The 24,809-nt window shown below is 44.5% G+C and overlaps 1 protein-coding gene across 1 annotated transcript in view; it reads right to left on the reverse strand.

Annotated features, from left to right (window-relative positions):
• Nucleotides 1-2,875: 2,875 nt before the first annotated feature.
• LOC131266000 (frizzled) overlaps nt 2,876-24,809 on the reverse strand; it is a 207,345-nt gene continuing 185,411 nt past the window's right edge. Inside the window, exon 5 of the mRNA XM_058268330.1 lies at nt 2,876-3,630. Coding sequence (XP_058124313.1) covers nt 3,098-3,630 — 533 coding nt within the window. The 3' untranslated portion in view covers nt 2,876-3,097. The remainder of the gene's footprint in view (nt 3,631-24,809) is intronic.

Consider the following 24,809-nt stretch of genomic DNA (forward strand, 5'->3'; position numbering starts at 1 on the left):
GTTTGAAGCTGGCATACGAGCCACTGAGGAGGAGCTGTTGCTGCTGTCCGGCGGACACTGGGCTCGCTCCCTATAATCTGCGCCACACGGTAATTAATGGGCTTTCTCACTGTGCGAGAAGTGGTCCATCCCTGCCCTCTTCAGGATCTGGTGGGGAATGGATGCTGGCCACCCCAGAGCGACCCAGCGGATGTGACACTATCGGAATCTCAAATCACTGCACACGCCACGAGAGATAATGAGCGCCCCGACAACGACAATGGCACGTACACGGCCCGAGGGTAGGGGAGGGGAGATGGGACCAGCACGTGCCCCGAGGGATGGAGACGAAACGCGAGATTCCATCCCTTACGGAAAGTACAGCTCTAGGAGGAAGCTAGGGTTACGTGGTCTACGCTAAATGAGAAATACGGCCCCAGCGGAAGCTTGAGAACCTGCAGCGATTGTCCTGAAGTACCGGGCGAAAAGGGGGGAGGAAAGGAAGGGGGGAATGGGTACCGATAATGGCTTACACTTTCATTAATATTCATGTATGACGACGATTGGATTTCGGTGCCGGAATGCCGCAGTGGATAAGCCAACACGGCCCTTCAGCCGATGATTGGAGGAATATTTGAGCGCTTCCCTCTCTAAAGGCGAAACCAGGATTCCATTCCAAACACAGCGAGAGGATGGTCCAGCCGTGTGTGAGACATTCCGTTGTCCTTCATTGGGATTGCTGCTAATTAGTGGATCAACTCCACCTCGTTCTCACTCCCTCACGTTGGCTCGCTATCGGGAAAACTACTGCCGGAACCTACTCCATCTTGGTATCTTCAAGTGTACCGGGTGAAATTATGCCGGTTCTAATCGTGAAAGCGACCACATTTGGTCACCGGAACGTTTGGAACCGAACGGAACCAACTAACGTTCGTATCGTGTAACATCGCAATTGAAATGTGCTGCGGTCCGCTTTCCGGAGTAAAGCCATACGAAGATCCCTTTCCGAAGAGAGAACCGAACACGATTCTACATCACAAAAGACTCCTCCTTTTAAGCAAAAGATTTTACCGACAACATGAAAACATTCCGGTACTGTTTGGAACGGAGAGATGGATCCACCGCCATTGTCAAAAGCTACTCGAGGGAATTATTCTCACCCGATAGATCCCGATAAGTTAATTTGAAAGCGTTGGCTTACTCCTTCTTAGAAAACTATGCGATCCTATGTACAGGAAGTTCGTGCCAGTACGGAAACAGATCTCCAGATGGGCACAGGTTTAACGCTTTGCTTTCGAATGGCCACGCTGCGATATTACTTGCTACCGAGGTGTAGTAATAGCGGAAGGTAGTTATGGTACAGTGTTAGTTCTATGCCTCTATCCTTAAACTAAAGGTTCGTAATCATCCCCACGGGGGTGGGATGTACTGCTATATACAGTAACCGGAGTACAAGAAAGTTCCCTTCTCAATGATAACATTCTTCACGCTTGTTTTTCTAACATGAAAACCAAATCAATGTCGACAGTACATTTTTTTAAGAGAAGCTTGAAAAACATTTTTTGAATGGTAATATAATTTCCAATAAAGCTGGTACTAACTGATTCAAGCAGTGACGATTAAAGTTAACCTAGATAACAATATCCTTCATGTCAAATATTAATTTACCACGAAGACTGAGACAAATCAGATTCGAGTAAACTCATCCTAAAGAATGTTACTTTTTCTGTATTTTGTTACTGTCTTAACACCAATTAAATTTTAAATTGTACAATTCACTTTGTCGCAAAGCTTTACACCAGGTAATCGGCACGTTTGCACCAGTTCCTCCGTATCGGGCCGCCCTGTTTGATCATTCTTTTCCAATCTTTATTCGAATTGGTTTACTTTCCATTTGATATTTTGAAATCAACTTCCAACCAAACCAACCCCCCCGTGAGTGGTGAGTGGTTTGGTGGGAACCAAAGGACAAGTACTAACGCCAACGGTTGAAGGCTTTCCGTGTAGAAAACAAGCGTAAAAGCATGATACCGTTGCACAGCGAACTTTCGTCTATGCGGGTCAGTGTAGGTATTCTAGTTTTGCTTTACATTTGGATTATTGGCTGCCGAGTTTGACACTTCTCGAGCGATAAATTCCATCCCTTCGCACTTTCTCTCCCTCGCTCATCGAAACGTACTATAACTACTAGTAATGTAAACTGATTCTATGTATATATCCTTACCCTAAACGCAGCTGCATATATAGCCTACTCTCAAAATGCATCACATAATGTATGTATAAACTTTCTCCTCTTCCTCCCGCGGGTGTCAATTAATTAAACATGTGAATTTCTTTTCCGTCCCCTATCTTTGCAGCGTAAAACCAGCTTAAGTTAGTTGAATGCATAATTCATCAACGATTATTGGTAGCGCAGGGTGCCACACGCCACCAAAACGGGTTCTGCAAGAGGAAAGCCAAAAGTGCTAGCGAATAATAGAACGCGGCGCGCGGTTTTGGGGTTTTGGAGGCTCAGAGAACGTAGAGCTTTCTACTAATGGAGCCTTCCTCTAAGGGAGAACCTGTACATACACACACACAGCTGTCTAATAATTGCGGTTTGCGGTTTGGACGCGCCTTAATGCTGGGCGCACCCTCGAAACGGATAATTCTAAGTACGCTTTTCGCTGCACTGCACTGCACTATCAGAGCTACTAGAGCCTCGCTTACTCTACACATGCTACTACATATACACAGATATTTGGTCATTCGTAAAATTAATTCAAACGAAATGCATTATCTATGCTGCTTGCTGATGCTGATGACGATGGTGGTGATGTTGGTGATGGTGATGGTGTTAGAGGAAGTTGTTCCGGTCACCACAATCCTCGTGGTGATTCGCAGTGGTCGCGGCTTCGACTCCGGTCGTCGGGCGATGTATAAGATGTAATGTGTTGTGAGGATGATGAGTGTTGGTGTTTGAAAACCATGTTGATGATGACGTGTGGTGCATGTTGATACAGACAGGGAAGGACCATCCGAAAAAACCCCTGGTGTCTGACGTCTAAAATCTAATGACTCGCGCGGTAATGCGCACCGCCGGATGGTGAGCGATGATGCGCACCCGCGTCACCCTCTACTAGACGTACGCCCCGCGGCTCCGCGTGTCCTTGCCCTGGAGGCGCTCGGCGAACTGCCGCCAGCTGACGACGGTCTTGCCGGACCAGAGCCACACGCTCGAGGTGACGCCGACCAGCATCGAGCAGACGTACTTCACCATGTAGATGTGGAAGATCGGCTTGTCGTCTTCGGCGCCGGCGGGGTGCCGCGCCGCCGGGCACGGTATCGAGAAGATCTTGCACATCTGCCGGTTCCACTGGATCATCCAGTCGTCGAAGTTGTAGTACTCGTAGAACAGGCAGGCGAGGTAGCCGAGCGACGGCAGGATGAAGAGGCCGCTAAAGAACCCGATTCGCAGCATCAGCCGCTCGAGCTTGTCCGTGCGCGTGCCGTCGTGCTTCATGACCGTGCGGATGCGGAACAGCGACACGAAGCCGGCCAGCAGGAAGATCCCGCCGATCGACAGGTAGATGACGAGCGGGATCAGCAGGAACATCGCGAGCGAGTGTGTGTCCAGCTGGCCGACGAAGCACACACCTGACAGGACGTCACCTGGAAGCAAGGCAAGAGGAAAACAACGAGATAAGTTAATGCAGTTTGCAAATAAGGGAAAGAAGAGCTAGCTAAGATCTGTCAGAAGGACAGGAAGATGTACATAAAATTCACCCCCTGCATGGAGTCTCTGATAAAGTCCAAGTTCCACCCCACACACACACTCGGCGTGATGTTGCTCGCCCACTTTCTTTGGATGACCAAACCCTGGAGAAGATGGGGAGCAAGAAAAGAGAGCCCGAAGGAAGCATAAGAACTGTAATTAAATTAGGGAACGGCACAGTTCCGTTATGTTTCTGCCGACGTGCCACAACAAAAACGGTTGGCTGGCTTGGTTCTTATAGCCCGCATTCGGGAAAAGATCTCCCCAAGGTGGGGTCCCCACCTCCCCGATGAACATTGAAGTATCAATGCATATGTCGGTGCGAGGCGAGAGCACATATGAGCATTAATCACAGGAACGGGTGTTGCCTCCCAGGGGTTCCCCACCTTGAGTGGGGGGGTCGGTCGTCGGATGGGGGATAGATGGAACCCAACTGAAACAAGTTTTCCGTTTACGTTCCGATTGTGTTGGGCTTCTTGGGGATTAATTTTACCCCTCCACACCTTTCCCACCCAGAACGGAACCATTGGCGGTGCGGAGTTGTAAACTGAAACGATTACGAATACCGCACACACATACAATTCCCCCTCCATCCCCTTTTCCCCACCCAACATCTTGACCAAGTTCGCGAGATTTAAACTTAAACAAATATATAATAGAATTCATCAACATTCCTCAATGATCGACAGGTTGGAATCGGGTCAGTCTTACAATAATGGATAATTTTACTGTATTCCATAGAAATTCATGCTTAGAACCAGAACGAAATAATGTAAGAATAGTGAGGTATATAATAACAGATTAGGGATAATAAAAGAAAGCTGTTTTAGAGCAAATCTTCAGGTATTTCCAACAAATCAACAAGGTTTTGGAGAATATCAAGTTTAGGACTGAAAGAATGCGTTGACAAAGCTAAACTGTTTCATCTATCTGATATGTAGCATGCAACATGTCCTGTTAGATATTTCCATACATATAGAAAACACTCGAAACGCATTCCAAATGAAAATCATTATTAGTTCTAAAACGATGAACGTTTTTAACACGTTGACTGCCAAGGGTTTTTAGCACACTGTTTTACTACAATCTTTTTTAACAAAATTCGTTTATACATTTGTTAAACCGACCGGCCTTTTTCAAATGCCAAGCCCAGAGTTAGCTTCCCAAAGAATTAGTTTTTAATATCACTATAATTTGTATGTTCTATTTTCCTTCACTTATCTGAGAAAAACTTTTTGGGATCTAATGACAGCTGGCTACCAAAAATGATAGCCATGGCAGTCAAGCGTTTTTAGCACACTTTATTAGTATATTCTTTTTTAATAAAATGTGTTTATAACATTTATCAAACCAACGGTTTTCGAAGGCCAAGCAAAGACTTTGCTTCCCAATGAATATTACTATGGTTTGTATGTTCCATTTTCATTAATTTACATATGTGTTAAAATCATTTTAAGAACTAATTGCTGCTGTCACCCACTTTTGGGTGACATGGCAGTCAACGTATTAAGCAGTTCTTAAAGGGGATGTATAAAACCGTTTTTTCAATTTCATTTATTGAATAAGAATTGTTAAACAAAATTGTTAAAATCGACCACCGAATAGTCCGCAGAAACTTATTGTTTATAGAGAAAATAGTTAAAGGTAATATTGAATTTGTTGAAAAGTATACAAAGTTGATGTAAATTTATCATAATCTACGGTATTGCATAGGGGCCCCGTTCATTTTACCCCTTAAGGCCCCCATAAGTGTAACACTTCCCCCCCTTTCGCATGTGCGCCTACAACTCTTCTCCGGTATCGATTTTCGCGTGGCGCACATTCCGAACACCCGGGGAGATAACATGCTGGTCGATTATGCCTGGTGGTGGTGGTAACTCGAACCGTTTTGCGCGATTTGGAGCTTTATCGTTCCGCTTTCATCGCACGGTAACAATTAATAGTTGACCGTTCATTCGCGGATGGCGTTCGGATTTTTCTCGTTCCGTTTGTTTTTCTGCTCCGCTTGGAACACTCATCATCATCCTCGTGGGGTTTCTTCGTTTCTCAGCATCCGTGCGGTGCGCAGCGTGACGGAAAACCCCATCCTTTCTTTTTTATTTTATTTGGGATTCTCTGTTTCACGAACAAACAAAAAAACAGAAAACCCTCGAATATCCCACTCTCGGGTGGCGCGAATTTTCCGCGATTTCATTCCACATGCTCGGCACGCTCCAACGCGCGGACACCATGCGTATGTGTGTGTGTGCGAGTTGTGGTTTTACATGCGGAATGTTCTCGTTACGCTTACGCGACAGGCGCATAGTGATTATCGCGTGCGGAAAATCAGTGGAAGGGAGAGGGGGGTGTGTGTGTTGGAGACGGGATTTGCATAAATTATCATATATATTGTTCAAACAGTCGTGGAAACATGATCATCACCGGTCCCGGAGATCTCGCACAACTCGTTCCGGGGGGAGCATAATTTGCACCGCATGTTTTTCTTTCGGTCGTCGGTGCTTTTTTTCTTCTTTATGTTCTCCTCCCTAGTTACCATAGTTCTGTTCTTCATACACACAGACACACACATATAAAAACTGGGATTTGAGTTTCCGAAGGGCACTTTTCTCTCGCAAGAGGAGCCAAATCCGCCAGGACAAGGGACTAAAGAGAGAGGGGGGTGCAAGGACGCCTCGGTGGGTCGGAAAACTTTATCGACAGCAGGAGGAGGAAAAACAATCCGTCGAACGCCCGGGGTCCGGATTATGCCCCGGGGAAATAACGCTCGGAGGAAACGTTGTCAGTTTAACCGCAATTTCATCAACGACTAGTTTTGTCTCTCCCCATTTTTTTCCTTTCTATTCCATTTTGGTTTGTTTGTTTTTTCGAGTTCTCCACCAATTCCGTCCACCGACCGTTCTTTCTTTGAAGCATCCAATTTGTTATCTTAAGGGACGACGCGGTCCGAGCGATGGGTCTTTGCCCTGTCGAAGGGATGATGGGACGGTTTGATATGTTTATACAGCGAGAGATTGGCACATGGATGGGAAAGAACACACACACAAACACCCACACACATGCTCACGACGTACGTAACATATTCCATAGCGGAGCGGAGAATTATGATGGTTCGGTAAAAGCTTTCAACTTCAGCTTCATCTCGAGAGATTTGCACGTAAGGATCTGATTTTGATTGATTGGGTTACGGGAACTATGCTGATGGAGCGCAGCGTGGCACACACAGAGCAGCATTACTGAAATTTATTTTTCCCCCCAACTTTATCCGAGGCAAGAACGTAAACAACGGTGAGCAGTTGTTGATGGTCGTACCATAACTGATTTGCGTTGATTTTGATGGATACTTTTTCGAACCTCGGAAAGGAAGATAACGGAATGGTTCATGGATGAGCGGAAAGTTAATTTTGGAAGCATTACGCTAGTTTTGTTGAAATAAAACATAGAATAAAAGAAGGTAAATATAGATGAGAGTTGGATATAGAAAAGGAAGTTAAAAAAATGTTAAGTGTGTATAAAAAGAAAGGTTAGGGAAGTTGAGAGAGAGTTCGATTCAGATTATGATTGGAGAAAGTGAGATAATCGAATAGAAAGTTACTTAGGTAACTGTATAAAAAACCTAACAAAGAAACCATGAGATTTATATAGTAAAACTATAAAGAATATGATAAACATATGATATCAAAGGAAAGCATCCCGTCACATCAAATAATCTCCTCAGAATTTCAGGAATAAAATATAATTTACAGACAAACGGTTACGATAAGAGAAAATAAATTTACAGCTTATCTAAATGTCGATAAATGCAAGACCTTAAATTGAACAATTTGTAGTTCATACTCCAACAAGGTTGGAATATATTTCGCCCAATTTTAATTTTTAGAGCTTAATTCGACAATTAAAAAATGCTTGTTAAACACAAACATGTTCAACAAAAAATAAATAAGATGAATAGAATTTGGAAACAATTTGTAGAGTCTGAAATTTTCAATTTAATTTAACAGTAAGTGGGTTGGTTCGTTACAAAGATGCAAGAAAAATAGAGTAAATTACAGAATTAAAAATAATAGTGTAAAATTGTATGTATAATACTTTCATCCAAAAATGATAGAGAAACACAAAAAAGTGTATAAGAAGCATTTTGATTGTTTAAAAAATTATTTCGTTAGAAAAATTTGTTTGCCATCAAATGAAATGAAACACTTGAACATTTGTTTTATCAACTATATTAAAAACAAAACGCCAGTGAAGAAAACATGTTAATACATCAACCAAACGGATTGGTAAACAACTGAACGCCGTACAAACCGTTCAAGCTGGTTCGGACAAATTTGAATGAAATTTTGATGCAGACCGATGTGTTTTCCATTCTCATCCATCAAACACGAATCGGACGAGGAACAAAACGGGCAACTATACAATATATTTGCCCCAACACCCGGCAGCAGCACCATGGAGTAATTCGTGGGCTGCAGCAGCTGAGCGTTCAATCTGGTAGCGGAGGCGGGAAAACGGGAAAAGTTGTGCCATTTTTCGCAACCTCATCATCAACCCCTTGCCCGGCACAGCGCCTCTTCTCGTGTGGGAGCATTAAAAAAGGTGTTTATGAAGTTCGCTGCTTTCCCCCGGTTGCCTCCCCAACTCCACCCCGTTGGAGGGTTATGATTGAAGTGCTCTGAACGAGTATTTTCGCTTAAGCCATGATCTCTTGCGGAAGAATATCCCGGGGATTGTAAGACGCTTTGGCTCAAGGAAAAGAAATGTTCGGTTCTGGATTCCGGGGGCCATTTTTATCGCTCGGGCCCACTCGAGCACGGACGGCTCTCCGAACCGAAAGCTACCGCTGCCGTGAAATCAATCAAGCGATCTCGGGAAGCTGTCAGAACATTTGCACTCGTTACTGACGTTAATTGCGTTTAATCTCGACATTACATCTCGCGGACGCTCTGGATTCGTTGAGGTCGCGAAGAACAAAATCCTCCGCACTAACGGATTTTGTTCAGCTCCGCCAGCGGACCACCGGAGGTGGCAGAGAAGGTGGGAGTAGCGGCCCCCGGGGGAAAAGTATGGCCAGTAGCGATCCTCTATCCCCGGGAAGCCTTTCATTATGCCCACTTTATATCATTTGCACTCACTTTGGTTCGCCTCGGGGCATTTCGAGAGCCATAGGGGAGGGAGTGCGGGGGCTAAAAATCGATAGGAAAATCACCTCCGGACCCCGCGGGGCCATCTTTCAACCTTGTTGTTCAACGGGCGGACCCTTGGCGTGGGCAAAGTGGGGAAGAAAAAACCGTAGGACGCCATTCTATCAAGAATCTTGCACCAACGGGGCGCTAACACGGAACTCCAGCCGATTCCGGTGCAGCTTTCTCCACAAGCGCCAGGAAAGGCGGAGGTGCACGTTGGCGGCGGCGAAACCGGTATCACGACATTTGCCCGCCGCGGAAGAGGTGGAAAATTACAGCATGCGCTCGGACACCGGGACGGACGACCCCCGCTGGGACGAACACTGGGAAAAGTACGGAATGACAGGCGGCGTTAGCACGCGATGCTGCCAAACGGAATCCTAATGTGTAATTAATTCTTCAATTGCCTGCCAGCTTCCATTCGCACGAACCGGGAAACCCCTTTTTCGATAAACTAGTTAATCAGCGAGCTGGCTTCTGTTCTGCGGACAGTTTTTCCACCTCGATCGATACCGAGGGCGTTTAAAAAAAAGAAGTGTTTCCAATCAGATGATCTCTAACCCGGGGGCGATAATAATAATTTCTAGAACCTTCTTATTTTCTTCGATAAAATTCCTCCCGATCGTCTCGCTTTAGAAAAGGGAATCCATCTTTCGTTTAAGGCAGGGGTCGGCAAAGGCCGGCCCGCTAACTGATTTTATTTGGCTCGTAAAAAACTTATAGTGATTCATACAAAAAAACCCATCTCAATTCTTATCGAATTTGTTCACGATGTCAGGTTTGTTTTGACCCAAAATGAAGAATGAAATTGTTAAATGAGTTGTGGCATTTTCTTATCAATTTTGTTAGACTTTTTCCATCATATTTGATCGTTCTAAAATGTCTTAGCGTCGAGAGGTTCATCCAAAACCCTACGGCAAAAACTCATTTACTTTGCATCCAAAATAGCAACGTTCAAGAAATACATTTTTCATACCTATTACGAACTAAAATGCGGCTCACAAAATTGCAAACTTATCGAAACTGAGTTATATTAGCACTTCAGAGAGTACGCCAGAAAAATTAACATATTTAAAAATAATTTGGGTACAGGATTAATTTCAAGTACAATTTAAAAAAGCAATGAGCAGTACAATAAACCCAAAATTTATATTTTGATCAACATTCAACGAAAATGAAAGTATGAAAATTATTAAGCAAAATCAACGATAAAATTTAAAATTTACAAAAAAATCAATTTTAAAGTAACTTTACTATTTAGAAGGTTGATTCTAAAGGTTGAGGACTTTGAAAACATCAAATCTTTCGTTTAATCTTGAATCATCTGGCCCTTTTTGGAAATCGCGTGCCGACCCCTGGTCGAAGGTCACATTGGGAGGATGTTCCCGATAAGAAATCAACGATGAATTTTTATTTTATCTAACTATGCACTATTTATGAGCTGAAGCAATATTCCCAAAGCCGTGTCATGATTGCTACAAAGATACATTAAATCACGGACAACCCACTTAGATTCCGGTCAGTTCCATCCGTCTAAGATACGCCCCAACGACGATGCGGAGAGGAAATTGCATGCCGAAAGGAAAACCAGCGCCGCGGCGCAAGCTATAAAGTGATACATTTCTTGGAAATTTCCTTTACAGACCGTTAATATCGGATTTCCTTTTCAATGGCCCCGGGGCCACATCTAATGAAAATGAAGAAAATTTATGTCCAAGCCCCGCCGGGTGCCGGGCATCTCCTTGGTGCATTTTCGAATCCTTGGGAAGGAAAATACCGTCCCGCTTATGCCGGGAGTGTTCCTTTCCCCGAGCACAAACTATTTCTTGAGAAAAAGTGTGGTCGCCTTGCGATGAATCGAATGAAGGAAAAAAGGACACTGTGTGTGACCATTTTTCACCGAAAACCCCTCCCGGACGGTGGAAACTCGGTACGATCGGATCCGGCTAGTGTTCGCTCGGCGTTGACAGCGCCGGGCGCGGTAATAGAAATGAAAAATTGATAATTTATGGCGCTATTTAAAATGAATCTTTTACTACTTCACTGGGCCGGCCCTCTGTATCGTGTCGGGGTTTTGATTGCAGCTGGACGTGTCTCTGCTTCTTTACCGGATGAGTGTGAGTCGAACGGGTTTAAACTTCGTTTAAAGGAAGCTCCCAGAAGATGGTGGCAAGTTTAATTCCACGCCGGGGTACTTTCAGAAGTATCTAATCGAAATGGCAGCAGATTAAACTTCCGATGCTCCTTCGCTATCGTTGGTAATTTTAAGACTCGCGTTTGATACATCCGCCACAACAAACAAGAAATGTAATTTGCACCATCGACCGCCTTTCCTTCCCGGATCAACCGATTGCTGGGAGTCGATGCAAGTACTTAACGACCCTAATTTTACATCCATTCGCCTCTCGGTGATGGTGTTGCATTCAGGGCGAAATTACCGGCTGGAAAAAAACCGGCTCAACTTAGACACTCCTCAGTGAAGATCGTCTTCACGTCGACCGGGGCTTTTGACATGCCACATCTCAGAGAGTGCTGCCTTCATCCCAACACCGATAACGCCGATAAATGGTTCAATAAAATAAATTATTAAAATCACATAAAAGATAAGTGGAAACGCAGCTGGAGCCGCGTTCGAAGGCGTTTCTCGCGAAAGGAAGGATCATCATCGTGCTGCTTCCCTCTTGGCATCCGGTTGGGTAGAGTCGACGTCAACTTGCTACGGAGAGTGAACAGAAGCTTCCACCAAGGTTGACGATGGAAGCAAGCGTCGGTGTAAAGCCGTTGGTATTCCATCAAATTACATCAGCTCCATTGGCGTTCATACTCGTGACAGGGAGGAGGGCGCGAGCATACGGCGAAATGCATGCCCAGGATGATTTACACACGACGACGAGGACGACGACGACGTTGGCTTGATTTTATGTATGGATAAAACATTCATCCAACGCTTTTTCCATCGCTAAATAATTGATTGATGCTACACAATCAAAAGCGCTTGGTGCTAAAAGCAGTTTTAAGGGGGTCACCCGCTTATCCGGGCGGGGGAAAACGTTTCCGCTTTTCCGCGGTCCGCTGGAACGGCCAGGTTCCTAATGGGTTTTTGCGCACGCTCCATCAAAACATTACACGGCGAGAGTTCACCGAATCCTCTGTTTACGGCGAAGGACTTAATGTAACATTAAATAATTTCAACGTCGACAAATGAAGCCGTTACGTATCGCTCGCCAAAGGCGCCGATGTTCAATTTGTTTAAAAGCACCACCAGACCACGCAGCTCTAGGGAGCCCTCGGGCTACGAGTGGAGCAATTCTAGAGAGCGCCCTGGAAAAGGAGAATTGCATTGCAGTCCGTGTAATGGAGGATCACCCATTCTGAGGTCGCCTGCAGATTGCACACACCGTAAATTGCACCTGATGGACTTGGTGCTTTCCCGGGGAAAAGGATGGACATTCTATTGCGGTCACTTTGTGCACAAACGGCACAATGGGGAAAGGACCCGAACACTCACACACCATATAAGAGGCATACGGCGAACGGTACATTCGGTTCTCGAAGGCATTAAATTTTATGAAATAAAATAAACGATCATGATTACCGGATAATCATAGGTGTATGCCCGGGCACTAAGCTGCGCCTGATGGATCGTTTATGGGCGAGAGAAGATGCAGCACCTACCCATAAACCCTAGGACTGGGGAGCTGAGTGTCACCTTTCGGCAAAAGACAGAGGAGAACAACAAACAGCCTCAAGGGGTCGTCGGTAATGGGAGCTGCACTTGTGCGGAACTTAATGTCTTTATTTTTAAATGAGTGCGCTTTCGGTTTACGACTTTACGGCACGTGTGTGGGTCGTCCTGAACGAGGGGACAGAGAACACACTTCGTGCCAAAGTGCCACTCTGGAGTTCTTCGAGCTGCAAGTACTCTCGAGAGGCTAATGGATGCCGAATTTTGGTGGGACCTAATTAAATCGAGGACGTAAAGGGAAGACATCGACACCATCCACTACGGGAGGATCCTCTTAGGAGTGGAGATTTCCGAGCACGAACCAGGCACGGGTCCATCCCGTAATGAGATGGTGTGCGGTTTGGGTTCGGGATTTTGACAAAACCAAACCGTGCGAACGAAATGCTTGAACGAGTTTCTGATTTTCGGGAAATTAATTATTCACAATCGGACGGGGAGATAAATTATTCCCATTGGTTTCGTTCTGGCTTAGAATTCAATGCCTTATTTGTGGCTTTCGAACACCGAACGGCGACGTTGTTATGAAGTGTGCTGCGATGCTTTATGGAACTAGACTTTCGGGTTTTCGGGGCACGTTAGAATTTTTCTATTTGGACAAAACAAGCAGCTCACGGCGACAGTGTTTATTACGAGCCGGAGAACCACCGCCGACGGTGGTGGTCCCGGAGTGGAAAATTCTGGCCAAGATTTACGGACGTGTGATTGATTGATAAATAGCTGACGTTAGCATCCGCCTGGAGCTAATGGAACGAGGAAACGGGGAACCGTCGACCAGGGAGAGAGATCCAATTTCATCGAGCGCTAAAACCGAACTCCGAAAACGAACTCGAAACCGCGCGGAACGAATTAGAAACTCTCCTCCAAATGGTGGCCACCGTCTGCGGTCGTAAAATTCGCCAGACCATGGGGTTAAGCAAATAGGTGGACGAGCTCCTATTAGCGCTAAATATGTTTGGCTACTAACTAGGCCCATTGTGGGACAGCATGCGAAACTGGAAAATTGCTAAAAACGATTAAACTTTACGACCAAATAACACCAATAAAATGGGGGAATGGAATATTCATGGGCCTATACTGGGACAGAGCGGAAATGGAGGTTGGATAAATTCAATATTTTTTCTAACCAGAAGATATTACAGAGACTGCGAGTAGCCAAGTCGAGCTAAAGTGCATAAAAGTCACAATAAGGATGTAAAATAGCATAAAACTCTGTTCCCACACTGAATCCATAGGCTTTTAAAAACCACAAACCATTGGCATTAGTAACTTTTTCTAAGTTCCAGTTGTAGACAATTAATCTGTCTTTCACAATGGCAAACATATAGCCGCACCGTAGAAGAAGTAATCTAGCTTGAAAGGGACAGAGTTTATCTGGGTGTTTAAAAATGGTTCCCAAGAATTCCCTCCCCAGACAACAGAAAGTCTGACATGACAGGCGACAATATGTTTCATTTCTTCTGATCCCTACGCTACGAATTCTCCGGGAGCTCTCCCGAGCCGCTAGGGGACACATTCCGATGGAATCATGTGATGCCGCGAGTGACTGACTGACTTGAGCTCCATCAAATCCATTCACCGCCCCATTCGGGAGACCAGATCAACCGGTCCGAGGGCTTAAGGCGGACATTAAAATCGACTCCAGAATACAGGGTTTGTTTCTCGGGAGGCTTCCATTTTATCGCTGTCGCGGTTGCCACAGCACGAAGAATGATCTGCTTTCCAGCATGATCAGTGATCGTAAATTTATCGTACACAACCATCTCGCTAGGCCTCCGATCTTTTTTCTCCGAGGCTTTGGAAATACCTAGCCGGCTCTCTCAGAACAGCCACAATAGACCCGTTATGCATTGGAAGCCGCTGTTGTGCCCGCGTAAAGACTAGCTGATCCGGTGTTGATCCCTGAATTCGGAGGCGCAGACTCCCGGCTGCGCGGTGGTAAACAGTCAGGCCTCCGTCCGCTGTTCAACTTTTGATCTTTCCAGCTTGATTCGCATCATCACGCTACTGACGGAATTGGGATACGGAATGTCACCGGGGCATAATGTACGATCGAACGCGCTTCACTTCCCCTCCCGTCGGACGTCCCCACCTCTAAGTAGGTGTCGTTAAAATAGACTTTCGGGGTGAAGGCGTGGAACCCGGCAAAACCCACGACGGACGGCATCGAAAAGATCAACAATCTATTAAGTTCTAGGTTCCGCTACTCCCAAAACCTTATTTGCGATTTGCGACAGATTTGGAAGAAATCTTGCACATCGAACATCGTTAAGGCTTTGGGAGGGGTGTGTTCTGCGGGGGCTAACTTTAGAAGTCGTGATTTCTCGTGGCCGAAACCGAAACCGCCGCGGTTTTCTCGTAGAGATTTAGCATATTTAATAAATGTTCATAAATTAGGAAACTTCGCCGGAGGACGGGAGGAGGTTACGCTTGGTTGATGTTTACCAATTTGTGCTTTGCTTTCGCGGGGGCTTTCTCGGGACCGAAATTCGGCCGTCATTCGGTTGGCTTCGTTTTAGAGGCTCCTTGACACAGCGCAACCCCGGGACCGGGTCCAAATTAAAGACAAATTAATGGTACACGGTTTGGGCGGGCAAAATTTACGACGGGTCATAAAACCTGAGGGATCACGTTCGAGTTCTTCTTCGGCTCGCCGAAATGGAGTGCGGCTAGGTTCTGCCTAGGGTAGGCTGGTCGCTCACAACAATTCGCGAAATGGGAAAGTTGCGGCGATCGTAAAGCGTAACCCTACGCCCGACAGCGCGATATTGACGATTTGCTGCCGCCAGTTATGATGACGAAACCATATCACACACCGTAAGCTCACCGTATATTATCGTGCGATAAGCGAGCTTTTATTCTCGAAGGTCACACACACCGTCGGTGGGAAAGAAACCATCACCGGCAAGAATTACGGAAGCCCATTAACCCGGATAAGACACCCGAGATCTTCGCCCACGATAGCGCATTACGAAAGGACATTCGAATGCGAATGAAACAAGGCGCACAAAAACGCGAACCGAACATTACATGGAGCTGTAGCGTTATGGCGTTTTTCTTCACCCCCAGCTTCCAGTTTCCTTCCATTTCCTCGCGCAGAGATTGTGTTCCGTTTCCGCCGCTATCAGAACCGTAATGGTTTATGTCTGCTGTTTTGGATTTGCGTTGCCATTAAGGATGATTTAGTAATGCCGATAAAAGCACATTAAAAGCTACTGATCTTTCGGTGTGTTTTAATTTCGGGCGGCGCGTGAGCACAATTTATGGTAGACATGTTCAACGGTTTATTAAATTTGTGTTATCGTAGGCTTCCGGCTTCGCTGAAGGTTCCCTGTTTTTGTAGCTTTGACTCAAATGGTTTCTGCAGAATATGATGTATCTTTGCTAGATAATGAGCCGGCCGGAATGTTTTGTGTTTTGTTTGACTGTAATTAATTGGAAAGCTGCCTAATTTGTGTCAATTGACAATGGAGGATTCAAATTTATCGTTTGAGTTGGTAGTTTCAGATTTAATTTTTAGATTTTTTTAGAAACTGGCTGGCTCTCGTTTAACATTTTTGGGACGATATACAACTGTTGAAAACATTTGTCTTTTAACTATACACTTTGATTGTTCTTTCTATAAGTGCTATTCTCTGTAAAAATCGAGGAGTTTAAAAACTAGGTAGATCGTGGGAGTTGCAATCTGGATTAATGAAAATATATGATATAAAATCTAGCCTAAGTTTTGTATTTTAACATTTAACTCTTCACCGTTTCCATGTTTTTGCTTCGACGTTTGGATTCTTTGATATGTCTTAGATACCACACCTAAACAGACATTTTTATTATTACTAACAAATTTATTTAATTTAAAGATTATTTTTCTTGTTATGGAAAATAAGTGATTTGTTTCAAATTAATTCACCATGCTCTGTGAAAAAGCATGCTGCTGTAACCGTTTATACTTGCGAGTTAAGATTACACTTTATATGTCATTGCAGAATGCAAACAAAGAAACCAATACATGACCAGAGAAAATCGTAATTCATCAAAAAAGTTTGCAGTTTCCAGACATGAGCTATAGTTGAAAACCTATTCTCATGCCTAGGAAACATTTGTGCAAAGTTTTATTAAAACTGGTTCAGTCGTTTAGGAGGAGTTTAAACACTAACAATGTGTGACACAAGAATTTTATAGATATAGAGAAGCGAAGGTATCCAGTATCCAGTGTTTTCTGAAACTGCTTACCGTTAAAAATAGTTAAAAATTAAACGATTAATGAGAATAGCTTTGGATGACTTTTGCCTTCAACCATTCAGCGTGACGTTATATGAGCTTAACGTGCATCAGGTGACGATATAATGTTTCATCAAACCAATCTCTTGATGTAGAGTACTCAATAAAGAATTATAATTAATTTCTTTCACGCGTTACCTATCGTTTGTGCATGGTTTGATAGCCATCGGTTCCATAACATGTTTATGATTGCCCATGAAAAGTCCCACAACAAATTGCGATATAAAAATATCATACTCTTTTTCCAAAAAGGGATAGTTTTTTATTCCCAGAATGATCTCTTCCTCCGATGGCGTAGAGTAGTTACCTCAACGAATGTGTGTGGAGTCGAGTTCTACATCTGTTCGGGGTATGGCTATCGCTACCGAAAAGTTCCGTGTTTTATGACCACACACGTGTTTTCCGGACTGTCGTTCCACTTGACGACCGCCTGTGTATGACTGTGTTGGCGATAACACTCACGAACGAGCGATAGTTTGACATTTCATTTTAATACCTTCCCATTCGAGGCTCGTCATTTTTAACGATCTTGATTCCTGCTGATCTCCGAAGGTGAGTTCGATTATGGCTTCGGTGGCCGCAATGCAGTTTATCACCCGACCAGCCAGGCCCGGGCGACCTTTTGCGGCGCGTCCATCATCATTCGTTGGGGGACCTCCTTTCCACCTCGGGGAGATTGAGGTGAATGGTTATTTATCTTTGGTCGCAAAGCGTAAGCCAGCATTAGTGGCCTTTTTCTAACGGGGTTCTTCTCTCGCCGCGCGGGTCATCCACAGGGAGGACGATCCGGGAGGAGAGTGCTATGGCCAACCCACAGTATGAGCGAAGTTAAACCACACTTAGTGAGGAAAACACGAAGGACAACGCACCGGAGGAGTGCCTCAATTCTTCACCAGTCGTTCGTACACCAGGGAGCTCGAGCGCAGACGAAACCGCATAAATCATGTACCGGTTACATCTAATCTTGGTGTTTGTGTGTGTGCCTCCGATGGTCACAAGTCATCGATCCTCCTTGGACTCCGCGCACTCAGAACCCCGCCCCTCGCTTTGGACCTTCCAGAGACGTGGACAGATTCTCGAATCGTTTATTAACGCCGCGTACGAGTCGGCGGGAACTTTGGCTCGGATAATCGCTCCGAGGGCAAAGGGCTCCGTCGAAGACGCTTTATGCCTTCGTTTTGGTATGTCCTCCATGTTTATTTACCTTTTTTTTACCACCACCTCCCGAAAGGAATCTTCCCAGACGCTTCGCAAGCAAAAATGCGATACATTGTGATAAAGAAAGTCTCGGCAGCCTACGCGGAATCTGAGGCGTCGTTGGAGGAAGGAGAGTTGGCTTCTCTTCGTCGTGACAAGCCCCTCTTTGGCCGGGGACAAAGTTTTAGCACGAGCGAATGAAAGATAAGCGAATATAAACGTTGAACCGGTGCGCCTCCGAGAGCTTCGGGGAAAAGTTGCTTCAGCCAACGGATTAAATCGCGCTTCTTGTTTCCTTTGGAGGCGGGAAAAGATGATCCACGATGCAGCGTTTCCTGTGACACACACACACTCACACGACGTGGAGTGGAAGGAATTCATTCTTGATATGCCGTCACTTTCGTGAAGATTCCTTCGGTACACCATCACCATCGGAGTGCCATCACATCAAGACAACCTTTTACCCAACTCTACCACCTTGGCAGAATCCCAACCCAGGGTTGTTTTTTGGGGTCGGAAACGAACGAACGGGAAGGGAACGAAAATATCTATCATTTGGAGGAGAGATTTATTTCATAATTTCGATGAAAGATCGCGCCGGTGTAGGAAGCTTTCCCAACCCGGGACGCTCATCAGAGCCACGCATAACGGAAAACACTTCCTGGCGGAGAGTCGATCGATTGATGCGAGGAGGGGGAGGAGGGGGAGGAGGGGGCGCTTGTGGGCGTTCCTTCACCTTATTGATGGCCGGGATCGTGGGATCGATTATAATTAAATTAACTTCCCCATTTCCATACCATTCGCTATCCCCGAGGGGTTTGGAATTGCTTTCAATTCCATTTTAGCCACAGAAAGCAGTTAAGAAAAGCACTGTTATGTGTAACCCCCTCCCCCTTTGGGGAGTGACGTTAGAATCATCTGAAGGAAAAATAATCTTTTCGAAATGGGTGGAAATTACTTCGGGCCTAAGAACCGGTCCGAAAGTAACCCACGTTCACATCTGTTCGGGGGCAAGTTAGTTGAGGTTGTATCTTTTTATCCCTCCAAAGTCCCCCCCTACCCACGCCTAGATATTATCTACTCAGCTAGGTGACGGCATGACGGGTTTGAATTCCTATTTTTGCAGCATAATTGCTGATACGTCCGCACGTCGGAAGCGTTAACTTGCCACACTTTGACGGCGAACCATCGCCGCGCCGAGGGCTCTGTTCTGCCAACGGGATGGACGGTTTGTGTAACTTTGGAAGTGTGATGTTGGTTTGCAGGCGCACGCCACCTCAAAGAGTCACCTGATGAAGATATCAACGCGGGGTCCATCTCGAGTTTATTGCGGGAAAGCAATGTTTACCAAACAGGTTAGGGGAGAAAATTATAGTTTACGCAAGCTCTTCAAAAGCACTAGCACCAAATAGGATAAACAAAACAAATAGAATTAGAAGAGTGAGTACGATTGCAAAAAAAAGGCAAATTCCTCGCAGTAACCAGCAATGGTGAGTCAACTTATATTACAAAAATTATTGAATGAGGATTTTGTCTTAAAAATGTGCGTTAAATTGTTACAACACATATCTTAACTTGGAAGGGGAGAGTAGTTACTACTGTCAACAACCAAATGACACATAAAAGTGAAGAAAACAATAAAACTTTAAGCCCAGAACAGAACAGTTGAATTTCAGTACTTGAGACGCTAAACAAACAACTTTCTGACTAACGTTTTGTACAAGGCAAGAAATACAAAAAGAATGATTACATCTAGTTTTTTAAATACTTCAAGTAGATGCGAGCAGGTGTGTATTTATGATAAGGATGGCAAAAAACTAGAGTTGTGTAATTCCGAATGATTCTGAATGATAATTTGCCTCGTGTTAGAGATTCATTAATCAGTGAGAGAATCACGAAAGATTCATAAATTTCAAAAGAAAACTGAAGAAAACTAAAGACCAAAAACGTGAAAAGATCTATGAAATTCATGAAGATTCACTAAGGTTTCGTAAGATTCATCAACGTTTGAAGATTTAAATCCCAAAAGATGCAAGAGTCAATCTGAAGGAATCTTATGTGAAAGATTCATATGAATGAATCTCGCCTAAAGATTTACTACGTACAACACTACAAAAACGTTCCAGGAAATTTTCGATAGGCAACCCTAGAAAGAATCTAAAGCTGTAAGGTTTTAATAACATAACCGAGTATTTGTTTATGGAGAAATCCCGTTATTATCTTCATTAAAATAATTACTTGTTTGTTTATCAAACACGAGGATGAATTTGCAAATGAGTCACACCTAGCAGTAAGATAAAGCAATTCTAGAAATGTTAAAGCCTTCGTTAATAGGAAAAGTGTTCTTAACAAATTAACACAATTAAGAACCCGGTAGCAATTTAATGAAAAGTATGACCACTTTTCAACAAATTGTCAGATAAAACGGTTCCCATATACGGCTAGCGGTAGTAGTGACAGAATTGCATAATAGTTCCACTCAAATCTCATCCGCGTGGGACTGTAAAAAATGCTCCCCTTCCCGCTCATGTTGTGCCGGTCAAATGTTTCCCATTTCTCCACCTAGCATCATTGAATTTCATGCCGGGGGGAAAACGTTTAGATCGGAACGGCACCTGGGCATTCAACGGCACTTTTCTTTGCGACGAAAAAACGCCACCTCAAACACATTCAAGATGTGGCGTCAGCAACCGACGCGGAGCGGGAAAATCTCGAAACCCCTCCGACGCTAATTATGGCAAATTGACTGATAGGGTCGCGCTGCGCTACCGTCGGCGGCATAATGGGATAATGATGATGACATTCAGCCGAAGTGTGTGCTAACGATGGAAATGACACTAATTTCGTCTATTCTGTTGCGTGTCGCGAACGATGCCGCGAAGATGTCGGGGGGGTTTTCTTCCTTTCTTTTCCCTTTTCCCGCTGGGCGGGGGGAGTGTGTGAATTCTTTACCAACAAACATCCCGGTTGGTAGCGACGTTTGGGGGTGGGCTTAACATTTTTATTGAAAGCTGTCGGCGCATCGAGATTGGAATGTAAAACCGATGAAATACGCGAAGTGGTTGAATGGTGGTGTAGGTTGCTTTTCAATTCCTCGCTTCCCTCGACGGTTTCGCACTCTGTTAACAAGGTGAAGATGTCGTCACACGATATACAGGGGAACAGTTATCCATCATTCCCTGAACCCGGAACGTTCTCTAACTCTCCTCCCGAGCGCTGGGACCATTCTACGCTTACCCATGCTGAAATGCGTTATATCTAGCAGCTGCTGCCTCTGGTTGCATCGTCATACGGTTGAATGAGGGAGGAAAAACGACTCTAGACAACGACAAAAAAAAAATCAGACTGACGGCCCATCGTCTGCGAGGTCCTAACTGTCGGTGCTGAAGTACCACTCTCGTGGTGTCAGTGCAGTTCTGGCCAAGGCACACCAGATTGGAGTAGAGAGATCAGCTACTTCGCTGCAGGGCAAATACCGGGGAACTTGTGGAATGTAATACAGTGACAGAGAGTGTATGTGTTGGGACAAACAAAGGCGGAGGAGCTGGTAAAATGTTTAAATAAACAACCAACAACAAGGCCGGGAGATGGTGTAGCCTTCACTGGCACATCCCGACGTGCTGGGATATTTTCCGCGAACGCAAGCTCCGAGAGCTTGGAAAAGAATAAATTATTCATAAGCATGCAAAATATGCTGCGTGCAGTAGCTCCGGGGGAAAGATATACTAGAGCAGGTAGCAGAACACACTCAACCCGACACTCCCGGTAGAGGCCAAGCCATGGTCTATCCCGCTCCGAAGTGCACTTCCTACGTTTGGCGAAGAACTCAAGCGATAAGAGTATGCAGACCAACAGCAACTACGTGGGGACAACATTTCATTGGACAAAGTTGCTGTCAGAACCATCCAGGCCTTCAGTAAAGCAAAAAGGCTTCCATTTTTCCGCAAAACATTATCATCGGAAAAGAGATTGCGGAATTTGGGAGTTCAAAAAGGTTGCCGAAAATAAAACCTGGTGACATAATTCCACACCCCTGATGAACGTTGAAGTTGGCAGGTGAATGCTGAGAAGTTAAGACGACACCTTGGTATAGGAGATCCCTCCGGACGGAATGGGTTCACGTCAAGAGCCATTCCAGGGAACACCTGGAAAGAGTTTTCGCGACGGGGACTAACATTTTCAACTTGCAGCAAACGTCACCAAAAAGTGTCTTGGGAAGTACCAATCTCTTTTTTGATCCCTTTCTTGTTTTCTGTCACTTTGCTACCTGATAAGAACAATTTAAACCAACCAATAGAAAACCCCAATAATGGTAGCGAATTCATTTTACGTCTTTAATCCACTGCGTTGGTTTCTTGGAGGTCTAGGAAAACCAAAAAGCGACTGAAGTTGAAATTTATTACACCAAGCGCTGGCCTCGGCACAATCTCACAGGTGACAATGAAGTTTATTTGGGGTGAAACATGCGGGCACGGTCCGGGTGGTTGGGGCGACGAAAGTATGAAAGTCAAACAGTCTCAGCCCGGGCTGGAAAGAAGCGACTGCGAAAAGAATCTCTCACGGATTGAGATTTTGCCGGATTTCATTAAATTCGCCAAGGCGAGGAAAAAACAATCAGATTGCAAGCAAAGAGGAACGGACGAGACAGGTGAAGTTGGGATTTTGTGAGGGGCAGGATTTATGCTTCAGCACCTTTGTCTCCGACAGCTCCGCCAAAGCTTTTAATAGGAACTCAGCAGGAATCTTCATCCGCCGAGGGCAGACAATTACCACCCATTGGGGCGCACACTCTGAAGGGTCGGGAAAAAAAGGATGTGGTTTTTGAAAGCTGACACCATTCGAAGCGTTTCTTTTTTGGTTGGTGGGTTTTCGAATATATTTTCGCTATGCTACCCATGAGGTGTCGTGGCGAATGGCAACATATCGATAGAATAAAACCAATCGGTGCCGTAAACCGAACAAATCAGCAAACTTCATAGCAACAAAAAAAAAAGCACTATCGAATGATCGTAGTTTTTTGTGGTTATGTGATAAGAAGTTCAGTGCTTAACAATATCATATTTTTGCATTGAGAGAACACTTATAATTAATTTTTTTTTTCGAGTATGAATTTATAACGTCAATTAAAATGGGTAAAATTTCGTGGTGAAATTTGAAATACCGTCTAGTTTAATTGAGTGTATTCAATGTTCATTAACACGGAATTGGAACAGGAGAGAACTGCATCTACGCACTCAAAGAGTAGAAGTCTTGCTAGCCCTTCATGGGGCAGACGTGATTAACAAGGACATTACGCCGAGAAGAAGTAACATGGAAATCATAATTTCTCAACAATATTGTGACTTAATATTTAAAGTGATCTAAAAGGATCTTTTGAGTTTCAAAAGGAAACTCCGCGAATTTATTCTTTGACAAATCAAGCAAAATTGAACAAATTGTAATGTTTAATGTTCCAGATGTTTTTAACACATGAATCAAAAGGTACAAAAAAATAAGAAGGAAAAGTGAGAGTTATTCCAACGATTTTCTTCGGTCCGTTTGAAATGTGGAAGCATTTGGAATTCAATTGATTATAATAAACCAAACTAAATTTTTTATTGTTCCTCACCAGACGAGAATGCAGAAACGGAGTAGAATAGTAATAGGAAAAAAATATCATAAGGAATGTTTGACAGATGCAAGTCAACATATGGAAAACATTTAAAAATACCAACAGGAAATACCACCAGGAAATACCAAAAGGAAATAAAAACCGGACAGTATGTCTCTTGTTTTCTAATAAATTAAATGAATTCCATTCGTTCCACGATTGATGAGAAACGTCAGTTAATTAATTCAGAGTGTAAAAAAAAATATTGCAAAGGGAATGGCATGATCATATGGAAAATATGAAGCTTTGCGATTTACCAGGTGTAGGAAGGAAGCCAAAAAAGGGAGCACCGTTCACGGCCAATCTAAACTAGCGTAATCGTCTCCATATTTCATCACCCGCTGGTACTACACATCGCCCAGCCGTAATAAATCGCATGCTCAACACAGATTTATGAGCAACAGTTGTATCTAAAGGATCACCATCAATTTAAAGATGGCCCTCCATACTTACGGCGACTTGTGATGTTTTTTTTAAGAGGTTAAAGTAAAGAAAAAAAAAACGAGACACAGGAAAGGTACTGCGAGAGACCGACCGGTATATTTTCCCGCAACAAAGACGAGCGCCACCGGTACGAATTTTCAACGTGGTGTAGTCTTTTTTTTTAGGAGAGACTTTTATTTAATTTTTTGCTCCTGGAAACTCGATATTTTCCACACCGACGACACCTTACAGGGTGTGTGTGTGTGTGTGTGCGTGCGTGTCTGTTGACATAATTTGGTCCCCGTGGACCGTGTGGAGGAGTGGTTACAAACGTGAGTGGATACCGAAAAAGGGCCCTCGAAGCCGGGACGACGCCTTTTTTATGACTTCATTCGACCATCTGCCAAAACCAATAGTCTACACCGTTGGAGATCTTTTCGGTACGAGGTGGCGAAGTATATTGAAGAACGTGTAATAACACCAGATTGTGGACGTCGAACCACGGTCGGTCGGTGTACTTGCATCGACCCTACCCCCCTCATTGCCCCCCCCCCCTCCTTCGCCATCTTTTCACCTCTTCACAAGAGCACGAAAATCCGATGATTT

Source organism: Anopheles coustani, chromosome 3 (genome assembly GCF_943734705.1).
Source record: "Anopheles coustani chromosome 3, idAnoCousDA_361_x.2, whole genome shotgun sequence".
Lineage (NCBI taxonomy): Eukaryota > Metazoa > Arthropoda > Insecta > Diptera > Culicidae > Anopheles > Anopheles coustani.